Raw genomic sequence first — 27009 nt, 5'->3', positions numbered from 1 at the left:
CGTTTTTCTTCACCTGCAATAAAGCATCTTTTGTCCACTATAAGTCCTGCGAGTGTGGCTACCTTCTTGGATGATATATATATATATATCTATATATATATCTATATATATATATATATATATATATCTATATATATATATATATATATATATATATATACATACCAATTATTCTCAGACCAGCACTCCCTGTTATAAAAACCAATTACTTTATTGTTGCATCGTATCTGTGCCCGATGTTTCAGTCCCTGTTGGGACCTTTTTCAAGATCCTTGAAGCAAAAAGAAAGTGGATTTATTAAACGTTTCGGCTCTTAAACGCGAGCCGTCATCAGTGGGTGCAGGCCAAACACAAACAAATCTATTTATTGTTTGTATTTACTGACTTCCCTGCTCTTCTGGGAAGTCTGTTTTGGTGGCACCAGACCCCCATTCTTTTTCGATTTGCCAATGTTATTCAAAAGACGGCCTACACTTCTGAACATACACATTATAAATCTTTTTATTAATAAATTGGCTCAAGACTTTGAGAAAGGCCTTGGATGGGGCCAAAACATTAGTCTTGAGCCAATTTATTAATAAAAATATTTTCTACAATTTTGAGACCAGAGAGTGCTGATCCTTTTGCATTTGTTGGAAATTAAATTATGATCGTGCTCCCAGGCATACTAACACTCTATATCGAGAATGCCGGCTGTGTGTGTGTGTGTGTGTGTGTGTGTATTTAGAGCCATAGATTTAGGCCAGGTATCATTTTGTCCTTAATAGAAGAAGCACAATATTAAAACACTGATAATACACAAGTGCATGGAAACTAGGGCTATGCATGTATTAAAGGATATAGGGCAGCGCAAGGAATATAATGCATATGCAGTGTCCTACAATTGTCCTACCTTCAGTTCATTCCATAAATAGAGGTAAAAGTTCTGTGTGAGATGTACCGCTTGTGCTTGTTATGTGTCTTACATCCTTCATGTCTCTTGCAGTCTGCTGTGAACTTTGATTACAAGGGGAAGACCGAAAAACATGCATCCCAGAAAGGTGAGTGCATTCTTCTATTCAAATCCCATACCTTTCAACATCTCTGCCCATTGTAAATAAACACCTGGTGTGACACAAGTTCTATCTTGTTGTGTTGGGGGGCTTGACTGACTGTCAGACTGTTTTAGGGAGAGAGCGCCTATTTGGACACCCAAAAGCAGCTAAAGGGTTGTTTTTGCCAGCACACTCATAGGCAATAAACCTGTTACACTTCTATAGTCATGAAAACCAGCTCTCCCAATTGGATAAATGGACTAGAAATTAACCTAACTGCTAAAAACTACCTCTTTCTGCACTGCTGGTTCTGATCCTTGCAACAGTGTAGCAGAAGTCAGATTTCCACAATGCCTTGCATGCTCTTTCACAGAACTGTTCAAAAACCCTGCTACATTGTTCCAAGAGTTGGAATTGGCACTGCAGAGAATAGCAGGAGACTGACAAATTCTGTAAAAACTAGTGATGCATCGAATCCACTATTTTGGATTCAGCCAAACCCCCGAATCCTCCATGAACGATTCGGCCGAGTACCGAATCGCAATTTGCATACACAAATTAGGGGTGGGAAGGGGAAAACATTTTTTACTTCCTTGTTTAGTTAAAAAAGTTACGTGATTTCTATCCCCATCCCTAATTTGCATATGCAAAATAGGATTCGGTTCTGCCTAGCCGAAGGATTCATCCAAATCCGAATCCTGCTGAAAAGGCTGAATCCTGGCCGGATCCCTAACCAAATCCTGGCCATATACCGAACCAAATCCTGGATTTAAAACCACTGAAAGTATTTAAATAATCATTTTTGAATATATGTTGTATTTTAGAGTAAGGTTTCCCTTTTAAGTCCTTAATGTTCACCTTTACAAACCCTCTTTATGTTAATAGCAACCAAGGCATTCTCCACCCCCCCCCCCAGACTGTGTTTATAACAACCAATCACCTCTATTACATTGCCTGACTCATGAATTAAAACAATGTTTCCTTGCAGATTATGCCACTGGCTTTGGGGGCAAGTATGGAGTCCAGGCCGATCGAGTGGATAAAAGTGCCCTCGGCTTTGACTACAAGGGCAAGACTGAAAAGCACGAATCCCAGAAAGGTTAGAGTTGGACAGAGGAATGCAGCTTGCCACTTCAAGCAATGTAGCAAAAGTTGGTTCTACTTTTTAATGAACTGACTGCTGCTACTGAGCCAGAAGTGCAGAGAATATAAACGGTCAGGCATATACTGCTTTTAGTAGTTCTTACATTTAAAAATGGTTTCAGTGCCGCTTGGTGATAATCAGTAGCTCCGTGCTTTGTACACATCTTTATTAATATGCTGCTGTTTCCTTGTGTCGGACAGATTATACAACTGGCTTTGGAGGGAAGTTTGGCGTACAGGCCGACCGTGTGGATAAGAGCGCAGTCGGATACGATTACCAGGGGAAAACTGAGAAACATGAGTCGCAGAAAGGTTTGTGTCTGTACCCTACTGGATTTATCTATGAACGTCTTTCTTACCTTTCTGTGTTTGCAGTGGAGGGTACTCTGTTTCTTAAAAGAGAACTAAAGCTTAACTAAAGAAGTAGGTAGAAATGTTGTACATTATGGGCTCCTGTACCAGCCCAAGGCAACCACAGCCCTTTAGCAGTAAAGATCTGTGTCTCCAAAGATGCCCCAGTAGCTCCCCGTCTTCTTTTCTGCTGATTCACTTCACATGCTCTGTGCTGCTGTCACTGAGCTTAGGGACCCACTCACAATATACAGTACACATAGAATAGAAATGTATACAATACGGGATACACCGAATCCACTATTTTGGATTTGGCCAAACCTTCGTATCGTTTGCGAAAGATTCGCCCGAATACTTTTCCAAATCCTAATTTGCATATTCAAATTAAGGGTGGTAAGGGGAAAACATTTTTTACTTACTTGTTTAGTGACAAAAAGTCACGAGTTATCCTTACCTGCCCCTAATTTGCATATTCAAATTCGGATTCAGTTCGGCCGGGCTGAATCCCGAACCAAATCCTGGATTGATTGCATCCCTAGTCACAATATAAGGCTGATTAGTAATTAATATAGATAATTACTACATGGCAGCACAGAAACCAGTGCAATTAGCATCAGAATTTAATAATCAGCCCTGTAGCATCAGCTTATATTACAGACCAACCTCATTTTCTGCTGGATAATTAGTGACGACCCTAAGCTTAGCTTCTCAACAGCCAATCAGAGCCCACTGAGCATGTGAGTGTCACAGACACTTTCCAAGATGGTGACCCCCTGTGACAAGTTTGAAGTCCTGGATCATTGCTGCTATTGACAAGCTGAAACTTTAGCCTCGTGCAATAAGTATATAGAATATATATAGCCATATTCATTTTAGGGTTTGGTTCTCCTTTAAAGGAACAGTAACCTCAAACAATAAAAATGTTTTAAAATAATATATAAGTAATATAATGTACTGTTGCCCTGCACTGGTACAATGACTGTATTTGCTTCAGAAACACTGTTATAGTTTACATAAATTAGCTGCTGTGTAGCAATGTTAAGGGGAAAACATTTTTTACTTCCATGTTTTCTGACAAAAAGTCACGTCATTTTCCTCCCTGCCCCTAGTTTGCATATACAGATTCGGATTTGGTTCGCCTGGCAGAAGGATCCAGCTGAATCCTGCAGAAAAGGCCGAATCCTGGCCGAATATCGAATCCTGGATTCCGGTGCATCCCTAGTAAAAAACTATATTTACCTGTGGCAGCCATTCAAAGAAGAAAAGGCTCAGGTTACACAGCAGATAAGCTCTGTAGAACATAATGGTGTTATCTGTTATCCACATATAGCCTTTTTTAATTTCCACCATTGCTACACAGTAGATTGTTTATATAAAATATAGTAGTGTTTCTGAAGCAAACACATCAGAATATCACATCTTATCCGACGTTTCGGTCCCACATGGTTACCTTTCTCATATATATACACACAATAGGTTGCCCTGAACAGGTTAAAGGACCCTGGCATAGACCGGGTTAACATTTACCCTCTTCTCTGTGACTCCTGGGCTCCTACATATCTCAAAGCTTCTGTTTCTCCCCCCAAGTGTTCCTGCCAAGCTTATCTGTTGTTTAATTTGCTCATAGATTATTCAAAAGGTTTCGGTGGTAAATATGGAGTTGACAAAGAAAACGTGGACAAGAGCGCTGTTGGGTTTGACTACCAAGGAAAAACAGAGAAGCACGAATCGCAGAAAGGTTCAGTATGCGCTTAGCAAATGCGATTTGTAGAATAAGATGATGTTACAGTCCCGCTTAGCGGAGTGTTCTGCTTAATATTAAATGGGGCAGAGTCTGACTAAAAAAAACATTGCTTACAGTAAAAATTGTATTCTTTAAAATCATTATTCATTCTGGTTACCAGGGTCATTGGTCCTAGCAACGGGATGTAAAACTTTATTTTAGAGAAAAGCAGAAGGTGTAGTTAGTTAAATTTATCCTTAGCCCTATAGAAGGAGACATCATTACGGAACATTCATTAAATGTCGCTGTAGCCCCCCGCTAATAGTGAACTCTCGGTTGCTCTTGTGCAATTATACCTGTGTGTATGTAAATAAGACACCCCCCATGTTCATGTCGAAACCACGTGTTTTGTTCATGCGTGACCTACTATTGCTAATTAATAGTTTGATACTTCTCATCCCGCAGAGGGCACCAAAAACTTTATATACTTCATACTTTACTGTCTCTTTAAAGGGGTTGTTCAGCTTTGAGTTAACTATTAGTATGATATAGAGAGGGATATTCTGAGACAAGTTGCAATTGGTTTTCATTTTTTATTATTGAAGGGTTTTGAGTTATTTAGCTTTTTATTCAGCAGCTCTCCAGTTTGCAATTTCAGCCCTGTGGTTGCTAGGGTCCAAATTACCCTAGCAACCATGAATTGATTTGAATAAGTGGAAAAGTTGCCATTCTATTACATACTGAAAGTTTGCTTAAAGGTGAACCACCCCTTTAAGGGGACAAGAATTTACCATATAATAGACCCCCCTGTTGCTGTAAGAGCAGGCAATTCCTGACATGTTTTTGCTGCCTTGTTACTACTTGCCCTTTACATTCCCCAAAGGGCTGCCACCACTCTCTCTGGGGGGGTGTTCTACAGGGACGGTGTCTCTTATCCTGACTTTAACGTGTCTTGCTTCTCTGTTACTGACCTATCAATTGAATAATCATGTGTATTATTCTAATGTTCTGTTTGCTGAGCAGGGTGAGCTTGGAGTGGAATCTTCTGACATAAATGTTATACACACGTGTGTCCCAAACCTGCCCTGCACCCCCACCTTATTTGCAGAGCCAGACTCTGACATGGACGGGGGCCTCTTTCTAAGGGGGAAAATGTATATACGTTAGGGATTGCCAGCGTCCAGCCCTAATGTGTGTGTATATATAGTGAATAAAGTGCCCCCTATTGTGAATTATAAGGATATTATAACTCACCGAGGAGTTCCGTGATCATATAAAAGTACGAGGCTTTAATACAGGTCATGGAACTCCAAGGCGACTTCTAATATCCTTATATTTTACAATAGGAGGTACTTTATTTATTATAATACACAAGTTTTAGTGAGTCATGTGACAAAAATGACATTACTACTCACTGTTTATAACTGATGACATCACTAGTCACCATTTATAAGGATATCAGAACTCACCGTTTATAACTGATGACATCAGAACTCACCGTTTATAAGGATATCATTTACAGGATATTCATGGCTACTATTATATACTAGCCATGTACTATTATATACTAATATATCTAACAGTTAGTAATGTATCTTTTGTGCTTACACATTTTCTCCCCGGGGGGCCCTCCCTTGCTTAGGGCCCAGGTCTCCCACCTAAATCTGGTTCTGCCTAACGGTGACATAACGAGTGTTTCTGTGCCTAATGCTTTTTGGTAAAGAAAAACCTCCATGATTGTTTTTTATAAGCAGCAATCCCGGCCATGGTCCTTAAAAGACCAGTAACTTAAAAGAAATTAAAAAAAAAAAAACACTTTTTGAATTTAAAGTTAAAAGTGGGTGGGTTTTTTTTTTTCGTTATACAAACAATTTTTTTTAAATTTTTTTTTATGTTACTGGTCCTTTAGAGGACATGAAAATACTAGGGATGCACCGAATCCACTATTTGTGATTCGGCCGAATCCCCGAATGCTTGGTGAAAGATTCGGCCGAATACCGAACCGAATTTGAATCCTAATTTGCATATGCAAATTAGGGGCATGAAAGAAAAAAGTGGAAACTATTTTTCTTTTGTGACGAAAAGTCACGTGATTTTCCTACCCGCCCCTAATTTACAGATGCAAATGAGGATTCAGATTCGGTTTGACCAGGCACAAGGATTCGGCCAAATCCTGGATTTGGTGCATCCCTAGAAAATACCCTATTCCTTAGGCTAAAGGCCGTTCAGCTGCCTAATAATAAATCGGCATATGTTAGTTCATGTGTCGTTCTGTAATGGAATCAGTGACAGGAGGAAGGTCCCCTAGAAGCTTAATGTATGGGGCACCTCCGGGTTTGATTTTTTGGCCCACAGAACCTGCTTATAACCTGCTTATGTGATGGTTTTTCTTTAGCGCCCTCTGCTGGAAGGTTCTTGTGCAGCAGTGAATATTGTCGCAATCTTACTGTGCATGACATGAGTCAAACATGTTTCAGAAGTGCATGTTCTGGGTTTCTCCCTATTAACTGTTTAATGGCACGTGGATTTCTATGTGTGTAGACTATGTGAAAGGGTTTGGAGGCAAGTTTGGTGTGCAGACAGACAGACAGGACAAGTGTGCGCTTGGCTGGGACCACCAGGAAAAGCTTCAGCTGCACGAGTCCCAAAAAGGTACACGGTATCCATTGTGTGTGTGTCTTTAATCCCCCCTTATTCTGGTCTTTCTCCTCTTACTGTGCTCTTGGGCTCTCTGCTCTGTTGGGCAATTGGGTTCTGTCTTCTCTCTCTCGCTAATGGGCAGTGCCCAGGTCCAATACAGGTTTTTCTGGGCTAATAGTTCAGAAATGATCTTCTCTAGGAAGAAACTATAGAGGCTACAGCTTACTGTTCCTTAAAGGAGAAGGAAAGGCTAAAACTAAGTAAGCTTTATCAGAATGGTCTATATAAATACACCAGTAAACCCTCAAGTAATGCTGCTCGGAGTCCTCTGTCAAAAGAAACACAGCATTTCTTTCCTTCTATTGTGTACTCATGGGCTTCTGTATCAGACTTCCTGTTTTCATCTTAAACCTCCAGGGGCTAGGGCTTGAGCATGCTCAATTGTAATCTGAGCCCAGAGCTATGAGTGAGCAGGGAGAGACTCAGGCAGGAAGTGATGTCACACCAAGCTAATATGACAGCTGCTATCCTAAACAAACAGAGAGTTTCTAGAGCTGGTTACTCAGGTATCGTAAAGCATTCTACAGAATAAATATAGTGTTATAGCTTGCACTATTGTGGCTAATCTATTGGCAATAAACTGCTTCGGTAGCTTTCCTTCTCCTTTAAAGTGGAACACTCCTCTTCTGAATATTATTATTCATACCTTCGATGAGCGGCCATATTGTTTTCACTCATTTGCAATGGAAGATCGCAATATCTGCTGCTTTTCTGTATCCTAAGGGGGCCTCTTCACTTAACTTAACCAGGGAACAGCCTATCCCAAAAACATTCATTAGCTGACCAATCCTGTGCAGTATTTTAACTGGTCAGCACTTCACAACACCAGGAAAAGGTGTTCATTGTCTATTTTGACCAATCGGATTGCAGGATAGAGAAAACCAGCCATTGCGCTGACAAGCACTTCCAGATAGTTGAACAGCATGTTCTGAGTCAGCCAAAGGCCTGACCAAATCTAGGCGCGGATGACCCGTTTCAAAATGAGATTAAATCCCTTGACTGCAAGAATGGAGAGAGCCCCACGTGTGCCGGGAAATGGAAGCAAAATTCTATATCCTATGGGGTTTTCTGTCATTAAAGGGATACTGTCATGGAAAAGCATGTGGTTATTTTTTTTTTTTTTTTCAAAAGAGTAAACCGATTCTTTTTTATTTAATTTTGAAATCTGACATGGGGCTAGACATATTGTCAGGTTCCCAGCTGCCCCCAGTCACGTGACTTGTGCTTTAATGAACTTCACTCTTTACTGCTGTACTGCAAGTTGGGGTGATATCACCGCCTCCCCTCCCAGCAGCCTAACAACAGAACAATGGGAAGGTAACCAGATAACATCTCCCTGACACAAGATAACAGCTCCCTGGTAGATCTAAGAACAACACTCAATAGTAAAATCCAGGTCCCACTGCGACACATTCAGTTACATTGAGTAGGAGAAACAACAGCCTGCCAGAAAGCAGTTCCATCCTAAAGTGCTGGCTCTTTCTGAAAGCACATGACCAGGCAAAATGACCTGAGATGCACCTACACACCAATATTACAATTTAAAAAAATACACTTGTTGGATTAGGAATTGAAATTTACATGAAATTTACATGGTAGAGTGAATTATTTGCAGTGTAATTTAGAAATAAAAACGACACCATAAAAATCAAGACAGAATCCCTTTAAAACCTGCACATTGTCTTGTGCGCCCCCGATCTATAGATCAGAACTATTATTTAGTCCATGTTATTCTGTGTATTCTGAGAACACTGACACCTAGTGGTTGAGTTGATCATTTCTCCCTTTACTTCCTGTTCCCCATTCAAAGGTGTTATCCTCTGTAATAAAAGCACAATAAAAGCAGATTTTTGCTTTTGTTTTTATGGGAAGCTCTTCCCACTTTTTTTTTGATTAAATAAAGTCCGTTTTGTTATATTTTTTGGAACTTTAGGCATAAGGGGGCCTTAAGAGGTTGTCATTTGCCTATTGCCTCTTATTTCAGATTATTCCCAGGGATTTGGCGGAAAGTACGGTGTGCAGAAAGATCGCATGGATAAGGTATGGGAACAAGTCACTTTTATATGAACAGCTGGATTCCGCCCTTTTAATAAGGCACAGAGAAATGTTCAACTTTACATTAACGTGTAGTATAATGGATAGAGGGATATTCTGAGACAATTTGTAATTGGTTTTCATTTTTTTATTATTTTGGAGTTATTTAGCTTTTTATTCAGCAGCTCTCCAGTCTGCATTTTCCTCAATCTGGTTGCTAGGGTCCAAATTACCCTAGCAACCATGCATTGATTTGAATAAGAGACTGGGATATGAATAGGAGAGGCCTGAATAGAATAGAAAGATGAGTAATAAAAAGTAGCAATAACAATAAATGTGTAGCCTTACGGAGCATTTGGTTTTGAGATGGGGTCAGCTGGAAAGAATCGGAAGAAAAAGGCAAATAATTCAAAAACTATAAAAATAATGAAGACCACCTGAAAAGTTGCTTAGAATTAGCCATTCTATAACATACTAAACGCTTATCACCCCTTTAAATCCAAACCCATTTCAGGCTGTCCGAGAATTCTTATTCTTGTTCTCTGCCTGGTGAACCAGGTTTAAAGGATAAGTAAACCTTAAAAATAAGTGAATGTAAAATTGATGGGGGTGCTATTCGAAGCACTTTAGTAATGTACATTCATTATTTATTTTTCCTTGTGGTCAGTCCCATTAAAGGATTATAGAAATGGATTCATTGGTGAATACTAAAACTCATGCTTCTTATTGGTCCCCTTTTTGCAGGCGGCAGCATCGTTTGAAGATGTAGAGAAAGTCTCTTCGTCCTACCAGAAGACCCGGCCGGTGGAAGTCGGTAGGTTAAAAAGATGGCCAACAGAATAATCGAAGTTATTGCGCTGGGGCAGACCATTAAGCAAGCGTTGGCATTTAGACTGGCTGTGGGTATGAGGGCAGTGGCCATTCCAGCAGGCAGGTAACCCAGCTTGTTGTTTGCCCCGCAGAAGGAAGCAAAGCCAGCAGCATCAGAGCAAACTTTGAAAATTTGGCCAAAGATAAAGAGCAGGAGGACCGGAAAAAGGCAGAGGCGGAGCGAGCACAGAGATTGGAGCGTGAGAGGAGAGAACAGGAGCAGGCAAGGAGGCAGCAGGAGGTCAGTGCCCTCTAACAAACTGATTATGATTTATACTGAGCCCTGGGCTCCAAACCAATCCTGGGCCTCTGTGATTGCTAATTATATATTCCAACTTTATTATGTTTTGCAGGAGCAGGAAAATGCTAAGCCTCAGACCCCACCCGCATCTCCTAAAGCCACAGTACCAGAGAGCCCAATCTACGAGGTATGTTTTCTGCAGAAACCCCTCCTAGCTTTTGGGAAGGTGGGGGGCGGGGTATTTTACACCACCTGATTGCTTTCAGGGTGACCACTTATCTACTTGCTATACACACAGGGAAACTACAACTGCAACTTCTGTTTTAAAGGAGAACTAAAGCCTAACTGAAGATATAGGCTAGAAATGTTGTACATTGTGTTTTGTGCTTCTGTACCAGCCCAAGGCAACCACAGCCCTTTAGCAGTAAAGATCTGTGTCTCCAAAGATGCCCCAGTAGCTCCCCATCTTCTTTTCTGCTGATTCACTGCACATGCTCTGTGCTGCTGTCACTTACTGAGCTTAGGGACCCACTCACAATATACAGTACACATAGAATAGAAATGTCACAATATAAGGCTGATCAGTAATTAATACACATAATTACTACATGGCAGCACAGAAACCAGTGCAATTAGCATCAGAATTTAATAATCAGCAAACCTGTAGCATCAGCTTATATTACAGACCAACCTCATTTTCTGCTGGATAATTAGTGACGACCCCTAATCTTCGCTTCTCAACAGCCAATCAGAGCCCACTGAGCATGTGAGTGTCACAGACACTTTCCAAGATGGCGACCCCCTGTGACAAGTTTGAAGTCCTGGATCATTGCTGCTATTGACAAGCTGAGACTTTAAGCTGGTGCAATAAGTTCAGGATATAAAATATGGTATTTTTAGCCATATTCTTTTTTAGGGTTTAGTTCTCCTTTAAGGGGAACTACAGCTCACTATAGCAATTTATTTTCCTCACTGGACCTCTTCCCGAATACTTCTGTGAGCCCCATGCTGATATTTGTTTGTGTACAGGATGCCTCCCCTGTGTATGAGAGTGAGCCGCACAGAGAACCCCCTGTGTCTGAGCCTGTGTATGAGGACCACCAAGATGCTGGGGGGCACCAGGAGGCGGAGCAAGAAGCCGTGTATGAATCGGCAGATTACCAGGAAGGTGGGTCACATCTCAAAGGGGAAACCCACAACTGTGTATTGGATCTTATCTTTTTGTTTCTTATTCTTTAAAGCATTGCCCAGAGGCATTCTGGCCCACTATTTTGGATTCGGCCGAAACCCCCGAATCCTTCCTGACAGATTTGGCCAAACAATGAACCGAGGGGTGGGAAGGGGAAAACTTTGTTTCCTTGTTTTGTGACAAATAAAGTCACGAGATTTCCCTCCCTGACCCTAATTTGCATATGAAAATTAGGATTTGGTTCGGCCGGGCAGAAGGATTTAGCCAAATCCGAATCCTGCTGAAAAAGGCCGAATCCTGGATTCGGTGTATCCCTAATCCCTAGTAAGGATGCACCGAATCCAAGATTTGGCTGAAACCATCTGCCTGGCCAAACCGGATCCTAATTTGTGGGGAGAGAAATCACATGATCTGTCTCAAAACAAAAAATGTTTTCCCCTTCCGACCCCTAATTTGCATATTAGGATTTGGTTCAGTATTTGGCTGAATCTTTTGCGAAGGATACCAGTGTACGGCCGAATCCAAAATAGTGGTTTCAGTGCATCATGCACCGAATCCAGAATTTGCCCTTTTTCAGCAGGATTCGCAATCGGCAGAATCCTTCTGCCTTCGCTGAACCGAATCCTATTTTGCATATGCAAATTAGGGGCGGGGAGGGAAATCGTGTGACTTTTTGTCACAAAACAAGGAAGTAAAAAATGTTTTCCCCTTCCCATCCCTAATTTGCATATGCAAATTCTGATTCGGTATTCAGCCAAATCTTTCACGAAGGATTCGGTGGATCAGCGGCATCCAAAGTAGTGGATTTGATGCTTCCCTAATCTCGAGTATAAATGTGTGATAAATATATGTGTGTGTCGATTTAAATAATATCCTTTAAAATAACGAAACTCCCCTTTGTGCCCGTGCAGAAGAGAACACCTACGATGAATACAGCGAAGACCTTGGAATCACCGCCATCGCCCTGTACGACTATCAGGCTGGTAAGTGACCCCCAGAGGCGCCATGTTCTACTTGTGTATTTTTAACTTGTGATGTCAGAGTGTGACACACCGTAATTACTGTCTGGGCCAAATAAACAGCAGAGCCAATTAGCATGAGCCCTGTCCCGCCCACTGGTTGCTATGCGCCCAAACACTCTTATTAACCCAATCACAGGGAGCTGTCACATTCCATCACAGCTGCTCCGGTATTAATAGGTTAGTAACCCTTTCTTTCCTGATCATTGCACAGATGCTCTGTGATTAATTAGTAACCCTTTCCTTCTCAAACACAGGAGAGCTGTTCTGGGATAGATTAGTAACCCTTACATTCCCAGTCGTTCAACAGCTACACTGATCTTGGTTAATAACCCTTTCCTTTGTACAGCTGCTCTGTGATTAATTAGCGACCCTTTCCTTCTCAAACACAGCAGAGCTGTTTTGTGATAGATTAGTAACCCTTTCCCGCCCCCAAACACAGCACAGCTGCTCTGGGAGTAACCCTTTCCTTTCTGATCATTGCACAGTTGCTCTTTGATTAATTAGTAACCCTTTCCTTCTCAAACACAACAGAGCTGTTCTGGGATAGATTAGTAACCCTTACATTCCCAGTCGTTCAACAGCTACACCGATATAGGTTAGTAACCCTTTCCTTCCTGATCATTGCACAGCTGCTCTGTGATTAATTAGTAACCCTTTCCTGATCATCGCACAGCTGCTCTCCTTTCCACTCACGACGTATCTGAGCTTCTGCTCAAAGGTTTTGGGGCTTTAGGAGCCCATTGTTAATTCAGCATTTGGTTGGGCTTCTCTCAGCCCATAACAAGATTGAATGTGCACCCCCTCTGTAGTTCCAGGAGAATCCAGAATAGTTGTCCCGTTTTACGTCACTAAAGGGCTTTATTTTTGGGCCAATCCTTTTCTCACCTGTCTAATGTACTTCACTATAACCCTTTCATGACTCGTCAGGCCTTGATTTATTGACTCGTGTATTTTGTGTTTTTTTAATTTGTGTGTGTCTGTTCCTACAGCAGTAAGTCAGTCCTTTAGCTGCTTCTCCTCTGCTTTAGATGTCAGTAGGGTCTGGGAGAGCTGGTTACCTATTTGTTTCTGTAACTTACCTATTAACCTGCCTGACTAAATGGCAAGGGTGGGGGTTGAACCCAAAACCTTGGAGAGCCAATGAGGGCATTACGACTGCCAAGTGTTTGAGGAGTAGTTCACCTTTACATTAAGGGGCAGAATTATCAATGTTCTAAGAAAAAAATTCAAATTTCGAGCTATATGTACTTCGACTATCGAATAGGCCAAAATTTGAATTTGAAAAAAATGTGACTATTCGGATATCAATATATATTTATCATGTACGGTCTCTTTAAAACTTCGACTTCGACCATTCGCCATCTAAAACCTGCCGAATTGCTTTTTTAGCCTATGGGGGACCTCCTAGAACCTTTTTGGAGTCATTTGGTGGACCTTAAAAAATCAACGTTTTCTGGGGCAAATCCTTCGATTCGAATTCAATCGGATGCACTAAAACTTCAATTCGACAACAGTCTATTCACCCGAAGTTACAAACTTCAATTTTTTTATTTGAGTTTCGAAGTTATGGGAGTTTAAGAAAACTCCCATTTCTTCGAAATTCGACCCTTGATAAATCCGCCACCAACTTTGCAAACGATCTTGAATGATTGAGCTTTTTCTTGTTCTGCAGATTTCCAGTTTGGAATTTCAGCTGCTGTCTGGTTGCTAGGATACAATTTAGCCTAGCAACCAAGGAGTGGTTTGAATGAGGGATGAATAGGAGGGGCCGGAATAGAAAGATAAGGGATTAAAAGTAACTGTAACCACGACAAATTGTAGCCTCACGGAGCAAGTTGTTTTGGTTGTTGGGGTAAAAAAAAAGGCCAACTGAAAAGTTGTTGAGATTAGGGCATCGGATAGCTTAAAGGGGAAGTTCTACTCTAACACACCTTTGTATCCCCAGCTGGAGACGATGAGATTTCCTTCGACCCCGACGACATCATCACAAACATCGAGATGATCGACGAGGGCTGGTGGAGGGGTCGCTGCAAGGAATGCTGCGGTCTCTTCCCGGCCAATTACGTGGAGCTTCGCCAGTAAGGCTCCTCATTAGCTACAGGGGGAGGGGCCTGTAACACATTTTTATTTTGGCTGCTTTGGCTAACAAGCGGCACTCGCCCCGTGGCTGGTTTGCAGGCTCCTCCCCCAGCGCCAAGTGTTGCCATAACTAAGCCATCGGATCCTTACACTACAAATCATGAGTTTTTGGAGAGGGTTTAGATTTTTTTTAAAAAATATAATTTTTTTCCCCTCTGGCTTTTAACGAGCAAACGATTCATTTAATGACTATTAACCCATTCGCTGCCAGATGTGCCTCCGCTACCTTGGACAAATCTCTCGGGCTGTCTCAACGCCACGGTTTTGGTTCTTCTTCCTCATTTCAGCAGCGCCCGACTGAGGCTCCTCTTTCTTTTGTCTCATTCATTGTAATCAGTGGCTGATTCTCTCTCCAAACCCCCCTCCCAATAATTGTTACCCCGGAACGTGCTCCCCAGATACGGAACATTCTGCAAGTGAACCGTCTGATTGGCTGATCAAGGAGCCGCCCCTTATAAGCCCCAAATCCCCTTCCTTAGTTTTGCTCTTAGTTGCCCTTTACAGTGACCAATCTCACACTGTACATTCCGCTATTTTTTATTTTTTTTAAGCAAATACCGTCCTTCTACCGGATCAGGCTGTGATTGGCTGATGTGCGCTCATGGCGCTAAACTCCTCCCCTCACGTGTAACGGGAACCCATCAGTATTATGAGCACACCATGTTGTGATCCTGCTGAGCTTTTAAGGCTGTGACGACCCTATTAACGACCCTCCATCAGGGCTGCAGGGAGTTCTAGTCCTTTAACAACTGGTGTTATAATAAAAAATAAATTTCTCCAAAGCCCCCCAGCAGTTTTCCTTTGCCAATGAACCATTTGAGAAAGAAGCAGATGTGCCCTCTTGTAATACAAAGGGCCACCCTAGAAAAAAATGCAATTTCTTGAAGGTCATGTAAACCCTTAAATAAATGAATGTGAACATTCTCTGAGCTCTCTCCTGAGCACTTTAACAATTTAACGTTTTTTCCTAGTTTTCAAGATATTTGCAGTTCTTAAACTGCTGTTAGAATGAATTTGAAACAATATCTCCACCTGCTGGTCATTTTAGTTATTCCACCAAAATGAGCAGCAGGTGGCGCTGTTGTTTGAAATGCGTTCTTATAGCTGCAGATTTTGGACCAGTATTTAAGCCGATACTAATGGTGCGGTAGAGGGCGGTGTGCGCCAAGTAGGGCGATTCCTACGTTTCTTTCGGGGAGGAGGGGGGTGAAATACATAAACATGGGTGGGTTTTTTATCCTTTAGTTCTTTTTATCTGTTTTTGCATACGGCACTTCATGTATGATTTTGTAACTGATGCTTCAATAAAGTTTTTTTTTTTCAACCACTACAAGTGATATAAATATATATTGTGCGCCCACATTCCTGCCCTGCTCAATTGTGTATATACGGAGGCCGCACTCAAATACACATTTAGTGACTGTCCTATAGCTTAATAGGATTCGGAAAGTTTGAAATCTGACATGGGGATAGACATATTGTCAGTTTCCCAGCTGCCCCCAGTCACGTGACTTGTGCTCTGATAGACTTCAGTCACTCTTTGCTGCTGCACTGCAAGTTGGAGTGATATCACCCCCCTCCCTTCCCCCCCCAGCAGTCTAACAACAGAACAATGGGAAGGTAACCAGATAGCAGCTCCCTAACACAAGATAACAGCTGCCTGGTAGATCTAAGAACAACACTCAATAGTAAAAACCCATGTCCCACTGAGACTGATTCAGTTACATTAAGTAGAAGAAATAGCCTGCCAGAAAGTAATTCCATCCTAAAGTGCAGGCAAAAGTCACATGACTGGGGGCAGCTGGGAAACTGACAATATGTCTAGCCCCGTGTCAGATTTCAAAATTAAATATAAAAAAAATCTGTTTGCTCTTTTGAGAATTGGATTCAGTGCAGAATTCTGCACAAAATGCGTTTTGGAAAAAACATGTTTTCCCATGACAGTATCCCTTTAAGGACATTGAAACATTTTGTGCCTTAAGCTACTTAAAATGCCTTACCCTTTAAACAAAACAGGGATTGTTTGTCCATATATTGCAATATATTTAAGCTGGCCAACTACGTCCAAGTCATCCCATATCTGGCCAGTCCTACGCTCAATTTTCATCTGATTCATTAAGAATTCTATTGCTTCATTATACATTTATAAACCATAACCCATTCACGAAATAATCTATAAATATGTGACATTCCCTTATTTTGTTGCTCTTTATTATATCTGTTGTGTGTTCCCTGAGAGATCTCTTCGCATTACTGTCCATCTATCCCTTGCCTTTCTCTTACCCAATCGAACTCTCTGATCGTCTGGACGAAGTCTTCTGATTGGCCGTTCTGTTTCATACACAGAAATGAATAAAACATGAACAATGAGACCAAAGCAGAAAACGATCAAAGGTTCAATGTTCCAAACGTGAGAAAAGATTCGGTGTTCTGAGCCTCAGGCGATGGGAGATATTTCTGTCCCTATATTCCGCCTGAGATGTTCGCTTAAACTACATTTTAAAGGGCGGCCATCTTTGTTTAATTTTTATTAGGGGGGTTTTACACTAAAAATATGATCGAATTACTGTTCATTTTTGCCAAATAAGCACGGCTGGCAGAAGATTTAGTAGTGTCATCGTGAGATTGTTCTGCTTAGAGATGACTCTTCTCTGCTCACTAACTTCATTTTCTGAACAACATCACAAGACTTTCCTTCTCTCACTACTATCATTTTCTACTGATTGTGGCCAAGTCACCAGCAGGTGGTGTTGTTGTTTCAAAATCATTCTCCAATAAGAGCAGCTGGGGATGAAGGGGAATGTTTCTGTGCAACTAGATTCAACACAGGGAGATAAAAACATAGACTTTACCACTTTGCTCATTAGAAAGAACAAGAGACGGTCACACAGTTTGTATGTGGCCCTACACAAGAGATTACCCCAGTGAGTGATGAGCAGGGTTCAAAGTCCATGACAAAACTGTATTTAGATAGGAAGCAGGCCGACTGGACTGTGATTGGTAACTTGGTACGCATGCTAATTAGTGAGTAGGCCTTGGCTAGAGCAAGAAGCCAGAGATATAAGGATGTTATGTTTTTTTATTCTAAATGACACTGTTTACACTGCAAATAATTCACTCTACAATATAAAATTTTATTCCTGAACCAACAAGTGTATTTTTTTTAGTTGTAATATTGGTGTGTAGGTGCATCTCAGGTCATTTTGCCTGGTCATGTGCTTTCAGAAAGAGCCAGTACTGCACTATGGAACTGCTTTCTGGCAGCCTACTCAATGCAACTGAATGTGTCTCTCAGTGGGACCTGGATTTTACTATTGAGTGCTGTTCTTAGATCTACCAGGCAGCTGTTATCTTGTGTTAGGGAGCTGTTATCTGGTTACCTTCCCATTGTTCTGCTGGGGGGATGGGAGCGGGTGATATCACCCCAACTTGCAGTACAGCATTAAAGAGTGGCTGAAGTCCATTAAAGCACAAATCACATGACTGGGGGCAGCTGGGAAACTGACAATATGTCTAGCCCCATGTCAGATTTCAAAATTAAATATAAAAAAATCTGTTTGCTCTTTTGAGAAATGGATTTCAGTGCAGAATTCTGCTGGAGCAGCACTATTAACTGATGTGTTTTGGAAAAAGAACCTTTTTTTCTAATGACAGTTTCCCTTTAATGAATTGGAACTTTTGGCCGATTCCCAATTGGAAATGTCATCAGAAAGTGTTTACTAGCCAAAAAGGCCAAATGTGCCAATTTTCCTAAGGGCTGTTACTTGGATGTTTGCATTTAATTATACACTATATGGCCAAAGGTATTGGGACTCCTGCCTGTTCGGAATCTTATTCCAAATCCAAGGGGAGCCTTAGTGAAGTTGGCTATGGATGTTGAGGGTTCAGGCTTTGTTCGCAGTCGGAGGGGAGGGGGTTCAATTAATACTACAGGGGTTCAGTTGGGTTGGGGTCAGGGCTTTGTGCAGTCAGATTCTTCCCGTCTCAGCAAACCCTTCTTGTACGGACCTGGCTTTGTGCCTGGGACATTATTCTGCTGAAATAGAAGGGAACCTTCACCAAACTATTCCACCAAGTAGGAAGTGCCGAACAGTCAAGTAATGTCTTTGTACCCTGTAGCCTTCTGGTTTAGTTTCATTGGAACCAGAAGCCCAAAGCATTAGAACAGTCATTTCTCCAGCAGTTTCCACACAAGTCCAATGTTGGTGCCCTTTACACCACCGACCCTTGGCATTGCACATGGCCATATTGGAATTGTTTGCCTCTAATCACCCATAACCCACCACCATCCCGACAAATAGTCCTTGTGCCGCCACAGTTTGGAACTCGGCAGGGACAAATGTGCCGACCAATACACAGGTTCCAAGTGAAATCCACCCAGAATAATGTCCTACGGGGCTCGTGTCTATAGGTCTATATTTCTGCAGGTCTGGGAAACTACTACTAAGAGAAATACAGTGAACCCTGATTTGAAGTTTTTCCACCATTTTCGGTGGTCAAATCAATATATAAAGTAAAATATATTTCCCTGAAAAAAAGATTGTGAATTTTGATAAATGGGCCTCTAGGTCTCTGTTTTCAGAACTTTTAAAAAACAAAAAAAAAAACAGCTGATAACAGATGGTCACTTACTATTGGACGCCTGATAGACGCGCCCCACCCAGGCCGATATACTTCAGCTAAAAAGTTGGCAACTTTAGATAGAGGCCATATTTGTCTCTTCTCAGGATGCAATTCAATTGGGCTTCAGCCCAGTGCTTGAATTGGGGTGAAATGCGGTGGGATGGCATCCTGACACCAATTTTTTTTTTTTTCACTCAATTACATTCTGCCAGGCAGTTAGAGTGGTTGAGCACTTTAATAAAACAAGCCCTAACCTTGCCCCTGGTACCCTAAGGGCAGAGACACACGGTCAGATTCGGGTAGATTAGTCGCCCGGCGACAAATCTCCTCTTCCTTTGGAACAAAGGGAATTGGTAAAAATGTATTGATTTTTCAAAAGAGCAAACTGATTTTTTTTATATAAAATTTTTAAATCTGACATGGGGCTAGACATGTCAGTTTCCCAGTTGCCACCAGTCATGTGACTTGTGATCGAATAAACTTCAATCACTCTTTACTGCTGTACTGCAAGTTGGAATGAGTAACAACAGAACAATGGGAAGGTAACTAGACAACAGCTCCCTGACACCACCTAGAGGTAGATATGAGAACAACACTCAATAGTAAAAATCCAAGTCTTGCTAACTCAAATCACGTCTGAGTAGTTACATTGAGTAGGAGAAACAGTAGCTTATCTGTAAGCAGTTCCATTGTGAAGTGCTGGCTCTTTCTGAAAGCACATGACCATGCACACTGGGATGGCTGCCTACACACCAATATTACAACTAAATAAAAATATTTTTATAGGTTAAAGAATAACATTTTAAATGGTAGAATAAGTTATGTGCAATGTACACAGTGTAATTTAGTAATAAAAACATACCATAAAAATGTATGACTGACTCCACCCCTCTTGTCCACAATAGCCTCTTCCACCACCTGTTTTGGTTGTAGAAACAATATCAGTTCAGCATTTGTCCAAACAGAACATTAGTCTGTAATCAGAGCCACACCTTTAGTGCAATATGATATTTATTTATCTTTTTTACAGTAATTTAATTTGGTTGCCATACAATAGTATCGAGGATTTGGAGAAAAAAGTGCAATTACAGTAGCTTGTTTTCTTTTTTTTTCAAAAAAAATTTGTTCTGTCATGGTAATTAAAGCACAAAATTACAGCAAACATTAACAACGTGAACACAGGCTGGTAATACAAAACTGAGCAAGGAAAAGACAAAAAAAAAAAAATATTTGTTGAATTTGTCATGGGGGAAAAAAAAATCATGAATTTTGAATTCCTGGCTCTGATATAATTGATTTCAAATGAAAGGGTAAAAGATTTCAGTCACTTTAATTAAACTTAATACCCCCCTCCCTTGAGTATTAATCAACAGTCACACCTAGTTATCTGTATAAGAGAATTAAAAAAAAAAAAAAAAACTAAATTTTTCCGTCACTGGCTGCTGTGCAGATTTTACACAATTTACAATATTTTTTTTAAAAATTTTTTGTAAAATGTTGGTGTCGTATACACAAAAAATGACATAAACTAGATAGGTAAAGAAAAAAGTGTTAAATTACACTATGTAACAAAAAAAAAAATTCTAATGTCCCTACACGTCGTATCAAGCACTGTGATAAATAACGTTGTGCCGGAGCTCCACCGAACGAGCTCCGAGAGCAACTCTTTTTCTTTTTTGGTACCCTTTTTAATTCTACATCCCCATTTGCTTTTGTGGGATCAGCAAAAGGGCTGGAGGCTGATCCCACCCCCCAAATGGTTCATACGCAAAGTAATTATGGCAAATCTCTTTAATTAGCAAACATAAACAATTCATAGCCTACACCCCATACAACCTTTCATAAGACACCATGTAAAAATATACTATTTAATTAGCTCTTTAAAATGTTGTTGTTTCTACTAAATACATATTTGCGTTAAGTGCCTGAACATATACATGGAAAATACTCATTCCCTCTTGGAAAGGAGGCCTTTAAAGCATCAGTCAACACACTGGCAGTCTTAATCCGCACAATCAACGGCACGATGAGTCTGAGACTTTACTACAAGCAGACTCGGTTTTCTGGCACATTGTAGAGAGGTAATACCATATGCATCCAAGAAAAGAAAAATTAGCACGGCCATTGTGGTTTAAATATTTAATTCCAGAATTATCACCAAGTGGAAGACAATGATGGCTGCAAAAAACTATTTGTACACTTTTTAAACAAAGCTGGAGGTTCCACTACGGAATAATGGCTATAAAACAGAAATGAGAATGTAGAATTTTGTTAAAATGAGTAGTTGTGTACAGTCCTTACCCAGTTGATCATGGAAAAAATGATATATGGTATTTATCAGGGCCGGAAAAGATAAGAGGGGGGTCACAGACGACCTATAGTCCTAAAGCTGTTGATTAAACTCCAGCCTCAAGTGTCGGTGGGAATCAGCTGCAGTTGGAAGACTTTAGGTTAGACAGATCCCCAACCTGAGGTCCTCCAACTGAGTGTCCATAGCCTAACTGCATGACCATCTGTGGAGGTAAATCCTGCAAATTGGTTGAACTCCAGTTCCATGTGGTGGCAGGATTCTGAGAGATGCATTTGGAGAACTTCAGGTTGGACAAGTACTTCAAATGAAAGTCCACAGCCTGTGTGACCATCTAAGGAGATGAAATATCCAACCTGTTGCCCTTGATTAATCTAAGTGTCATTGGGATTCAGAGAGGCAATTGGAGGACTTTAGCTTAGACAGATGTCCAACCATGAGGTCCTTCAACTGAAATTGCACAGCCTCTATCTGAGGAAGCAAAAATGTTCAACATGCAGTGTTTAAACTGATCATGTTAGATGAACCTGAGGTCCTCCACAGCCCAGCCTTTAGTAGTTAAATCTTGGTTTAACTCCAAGGGGGGAATTCACAAAAGTGTCGGGAACAAAAAAACGTTTTTTAAATGTCGTAGAAAGTGTTGTAGTAACAGCCGACAATTTTTTGCAAATTTTCCGACGTGTACGACACTTTTGAAATAATGACGTTAAAAGTGGCCATGTTTTTTGGCGCCACTTTTCCCAACATTTTTTATGAATTGCTCGTCAACTCATTTGTTCACAATTCTCCGACGCGTTAGGATCTCCAAAATGAAAATATAGGTCAGATCTTTTGAAAAAGCTTGGTAAAACGTCGTCTGTCCGCCGAAAAGATATACATTTTAGAAAATGGTTGGACTTACAAGACATTCAGAGACGGTAACAAATGTGAATTTGTGAATTTGCAGTTCGTACATGTTACAAATTTGTCAACCGCCACTTCTGGGTTACTTATTTTACCGACACTTTTGTGAATTCCCCCCCCCCCCAAGTGTTTTTGGAATTCAGAAAGCTGCAGCTGGAGGACTTCAGGTCGGACAGATGTCTTACCTGTGGTCCTCCAACGTAAGAGTCCACAGACTGTTCCAAGCGTTGTTGGAATTGAGTTGGAGGACTCCATGTCAGATAGATGTCCAACTTGATCCAACCTCTAAATAAGAGTCCACAGCCTGTCTCCATGCCCAGCTGCAGAGGTTCTAACCTGAAGTCCTCCAACATCAACTGTCAGAATCCCTCCTGTAAATACAGGAATTATCAATCTATATTTAAGTAATATATGCTTTGTACTTTTATCTGTGAGAAAATGCCCTCTATACTGTACCCGAAAACCAGCCCTGGTACTAATAAGGACACCTTTTTCATTTTCATACAATGATCTTGGAAATGTTCAAATACAGACCTGCAAAGGAATAGACACAAAACTTCTAACCTGTCCAAGTTAATACGTTGCCAAATCGTGAAGGTTCCTTTCATGCCGAAGAGGAAGAAATGACTTGTTTCCATAAGGGGCTTTTACATAAAATCGTTTTTTACATTTTTTTTTTAAATATATATATTTATATCTATATATATATATATTTACTAAATGCTGCATGATTTATACCCATCGTTGAAGAAATATTTATCCTTCTATGAAGAAGTTCTAGCAAAGATACAAAAAAGTGAAACACAGCTCAGCTGGTTCTGGTGCATCCAAATGAGGCTGATCTAAAAAGGTCAATCTTTTGTGTCTTTTTTTTCTTCATTTTTTTATAATAATTATTCCACAGAAATAGTATTATTAAATCACAAAAGTTTTTTTTCCTTTTTTTTTTCTTTCTAGAACCAAAGTGGCACCATGGCAGCCCAGTAGACCAGCCACTTTTATCTCCTTAAAATATTGTGCTTATAAATTATCTGTACAGCTATTTAAACTTGCAGTAATGAAAGATAATTAAGTATTTCAGGGCCCCCATTTAGAAATTCGACTGTCAGAAAGACAAGGGTCGTCAAAGGGGATAAGAGTTGACGAGGCAATGCTAGGTACTTTTATCTGTCCAAAAGCTGTTTTAAAGCTCGCTCTATGTTCATCCGGTGGCCTACTCTGGTGACACCAAGGTCTATTAGATCTTCTTTCTGAAGGTTCGGTAAATGGGTTCCATCTATCTCATTATCCATAAACATCTCTTTATGTTCTCCTAGATGGAGGCTTTCTAACCAGTCAGCCACGTCCTGTTTAGTCCACATGTGGATTGGCTTTGCGGAAAAAGGCTTATTAGAAATTGACTGCTGTAAAATGGAAGGGGAAGGGGATCTACTTCTTCCCATGCTCATTCCAAACATGTCCCCTGAAGGGGGCTGGCTGGGTAAGATAAAGACGTCGGACATGGAGGCTGGTGGAGCTGACAGGGGACCAGGCTTTATATCTCTTGTGATCTCGGCTGGTGATACCACAGGACTGGGGGCTCGCCGCATTCCTGCAACCCGACTGTCAAACTCAGGCGTCCTGTTGTGTAATGAAATTGGCTGGTTGGCTCCAGGTCGGATGGTGAAAGTGACCGCGGTGTTCCGGTTACCTGAGACTGTACTCAAGGCATCTGTGCCCCTGTAAAAGAGAACACAAGTCAAATGAGGGACCTTGTAAATAGTGAATAACGGGTCTGAAATGTTTCAACTTGACCGACCCAGTTCAAAGTCCTCGATTAATTTATTTAGGGATTCTGCCTATGACTAAGTGCTGGGTAAGCATGAAACGCGTTAGGCGTTAGAGGGTATACTATTGATGCTTTTTAACAATTGATGTGAATAAAATATATTTTTTTACTAATTAGCATGCCTTGGAGAAAAATTCTTTGTATTTGTAGATTCTACCTCTGTTTGGTCACCAGAGGTCTCCAGGTATGCGCTTTCATAGTATTTACTGAGTCTGCTCCCAATTTGATCTTTATAGTACTCGATTAATTTATAACCTGCAGTTGACCAGACTCCCCTTTGGTGACTCATATATGGGTTGGATCAGCCACCACATAGGAGGAGTCAATACTATTACATCACCAAAGGAGGGGCCTTCATGGAGGTTGACCCAACAAATGCCTGAATCTGCACCTGGGTCTAAGCTTCTTGTCCTCAACCAACCCAAGTCAACCCAATCATCACTACTTGTAACTGGGGCCAACTAATTATGTTACATTTATTAGAAACCTGCATTAAAGCAAAACGTGGGGTAGATTCTGTGACCACTGGGACAGAGTGCTGTGTTGTAAAGATAGCAGGAAAAGCAAAGGAGCCACAAAGTAAGAGTCATACTAACACAGCACTTGGACTTGAACATACACATACAAACTTTCTCAGATTATTCTTATATTGGTTCTAAGTGTATTCCAAACTAAGTGATATAACCGTGACCCATTGGCAACTTTCCCAGAAGACTATGTTTTCCCTTGTGTCCACACAGGCCTTAGATAGAGAGATACTGTACAAATCTAGAAGCAAAGTTTTATCCAGCCTTATGGTACTCCTTTAAGAATGCAAAGCACTGGAGAGCGTGATCACAGCATCCTGCTTAAAAGGTTTTGGAGCTGAGGAACATTACTCAAAACCAACAGTAGACTCTCCCTTTTGCTAAATATATCTGGTCTTCCTTAGGCATTTGTAGTTAGATCTTAGCAATTACATGTTTTTAAGCATAATCTACCCCAAATCTACAGGACTGCTACTTGAAACATGTATGAAGATGGCAACACGCAACTTCCAGCTTGAACTAATCCTGTATGTACTTACTTCAGATGCTGAATCCTGGGTAGGCAAAAACAAGAGCGTTAGAATTGCAATGTGTTATGAGGAACCAGTCTGAAATTTCTAAATAACACTCATTGGGAATATCTATTAACTAAAGCAAAGTCTACCTTGGCCATGGACAATGTTCTCCTTTGTGTACCATCCTCACACACAGTAACCTCCTCTCCATTACACAGCAATCCCAGCAGTAGAAGTTAGAGTCCTGCGCGAAACCATAGACCCAGACCCGAAGCCCGCGACCCGAACCGCAACCCGCATATTTACCCACTTTGATCTGCTACACGACCCAGACCCGCAACTGCCTTATCCGCAGCTTGACCAACAACCTGCCTACCACAATCAAACAGGAAGTGATGGTGCTGCAAAGGAAACTTTAAAAGGAGTAAAATATGGACAATATTACCATAAGATAAGAAATTTATATGAGACCCACGGCCCGCATCTATACCTGCACCTGAAAATCCTCCCCTCATTCTGCAAGGTGCCTGATTTTTTTGCGGGTATCCGACTCACTGCAGGTCCCTAACCATACAAACAGTTGCATGGAGAAGCCCAGACAAATGTCAGGCATGCAAAGAACTCGGTGACCAAATTAATTAGAGCAGAATCATGAAAAGCAATAAGTGGTGATGAGAAGAACAATGAAGCAGGTCAATCTGGGCCAGGGCCCAAAGTCACATAGATTTCCAATAAAGAATGTTGGGTGGTATGAGAGGGGAGCACCCGGACGAGGTGACAGAGAAATAAGGTGATGAGGTGCAGATTTGTCATAGTAACCAGGTAGAATCTAAGAAATGATTGACAAGCGACTAGTGTCAAATAGATTGAAAGCAAAGGGAGACCCATCACTCCCACCAAACTGTCATATCCTGCACCTGTCACTCTCAGGAATTATGGCTGGGATGGAACAGATTTCGGATGAAGTGGACCATTAAGGTTAAAGAGCACCTTGATGGCTTCCTACTAGCTAATGGGGATGAATGATTATGGTAGCTTTGTGCTCCTCTGGCGTTTGATGGAAAGATTTCGCTCTGCTGCACTTGACACATTTCTGTATCTTTCTGTATCTAAACATATAATGAGCTTTCTGACTCTCAAATATGGTATCAAGAGAAAGCTTTGTGACACTAAGTGACTAAAACAATGGCACAGAAATGCCTGTGACCACTAATATTGTCCTTACATCTTGCCATGCACTTGCTTGAAAACGCTCAAGTGTCCAGGCCAAAATCCACCCTGGTGTACAGGGACAGGTGGAGTTGGCAGGGAGCAAAGACAGTACTGGGCAGAGATAGACTTCCATGCCCAACGAGAATCCACTCAGTTTGACATTAGTCTAAAGCTGGTCATACTGATAAAATTATACAAAACAATGTACAACAATGTTGACCCATATGGATACAGACCGATACAGTGAATGTTGGTTGGTTTTTTGCTTCGACAGGCCAACATACAATGCACTGCCCAAAATGGCAGTTGAGAAAATGAAGAGGAGACACACTTTTTTCCAGATTCTACTGTAACAATCACTTGGATTGTTGACCCCAATGAACACAACAACAGAGAGGTGGCCTCATACGCTACTGTCCATTCATAACACAGGCTGCTTGGTTGGATACTATATGGGATTGGACTGTGCATGTAATCAGAGAAGGATACATTTAGTTAACTTTGGCGGCTGAGGAAGCAGAATTGGCCATTAATTTGGGTTGCCTGTTCATTCATCCCACAAGCTGATGACTCCGATACGAAATGGGATGGGACTGTGTATGGCCAAATCTAGTGTAACTTGAAGGCACTCTGACTGCTGTTGGAGA

General features: G+C 41.1%; 2 protein-coding genes across 16 annotated transcripts in view; one reads left to right on the top strand and one right to left on the bottom strand.

Annotated features, from left to right (window-relative positions):
- The window catches only part of cttn.S (cortactin S homeolog), a 77761-nt gene extending 61994 nt beyond the window's left edge, over window positions 1-15767 (top strand). For 2 of the 5 annotated variants that reach the window (XM_041591262.1, XM_041591263.1), the window contains exons 6-17: window positions 986-1040; window positions 2023-2133; window positions 2379-2489; window positions 4156-4266; window positions 6793-6903; window positions 8936-8991; window positions 9730-9799; window positions 9948-10096; window positions 10209-10283; window positions 11126-11264; window positions 12197-12268; window positions 14253-15767. In XM_041591262.1, coding sequence (XP_041447196.1) covers window positions 986-1040; window positions 2023-2133; window positions 2379-2489; window positions 4156-4266; window positions 6793-6903; window positions 8936-8991; window positions 9730-9799; window positions 9948-10096; window positions 10209-10283; window positions 11126-11264; window positions 12197-12268; window positions 14253-14389 — 1197 coding nt within the window. In that variant the 3' untranslated portion in view covers window positions 14390-15767. 5 annotated transcript variants of the gene reach the window in all.
- Window positions 15768-20062: 4295 nt separating this feature from the next.
- shank2.S (SH3 and multiple ankyrin repeat domains 2 S homeolog) overlaps window positions 20063-27009 on the bottom strand; it is a 299657-nt gene continuing 292710 nt past the window's right edge. For all 11 annotated transcript variants that reach the window (XM_041561943.1, XM_041561941.1, XM_018260197.2 and 8 more), the window contains one exon: window positions 20063-23999. In XM_041561943.1, coding sequence (XP_041417877.1) covers window positions 23444-23999 — 556 coding nt within the window. In that variant the 3' untranslated portion in view covers window positions 20063-23443. The remainder of the gene's footprint in view (window positions 24000-27009) is intronic.

This window comes from Xenopus laevis, chromosome 4S (assembly GCF_017654675.1).
Source record: "Xenopus laevis strain J_2021 chromosome 4S, Xenopus_laevis_v10.1, whole genome shotgun sequence".
Classification (NCBI taxonomy): Eukaryota; Metazoa; Chordata; class Amphibia; order Anura; family Pipidae; genus Xenopus; species Xenopus laevis.
The sequence above is the reverse complement of the archived record's forward strand: the minus strand, read 5'-3'. Positions and strand labels throughout refer to the sequence as shown.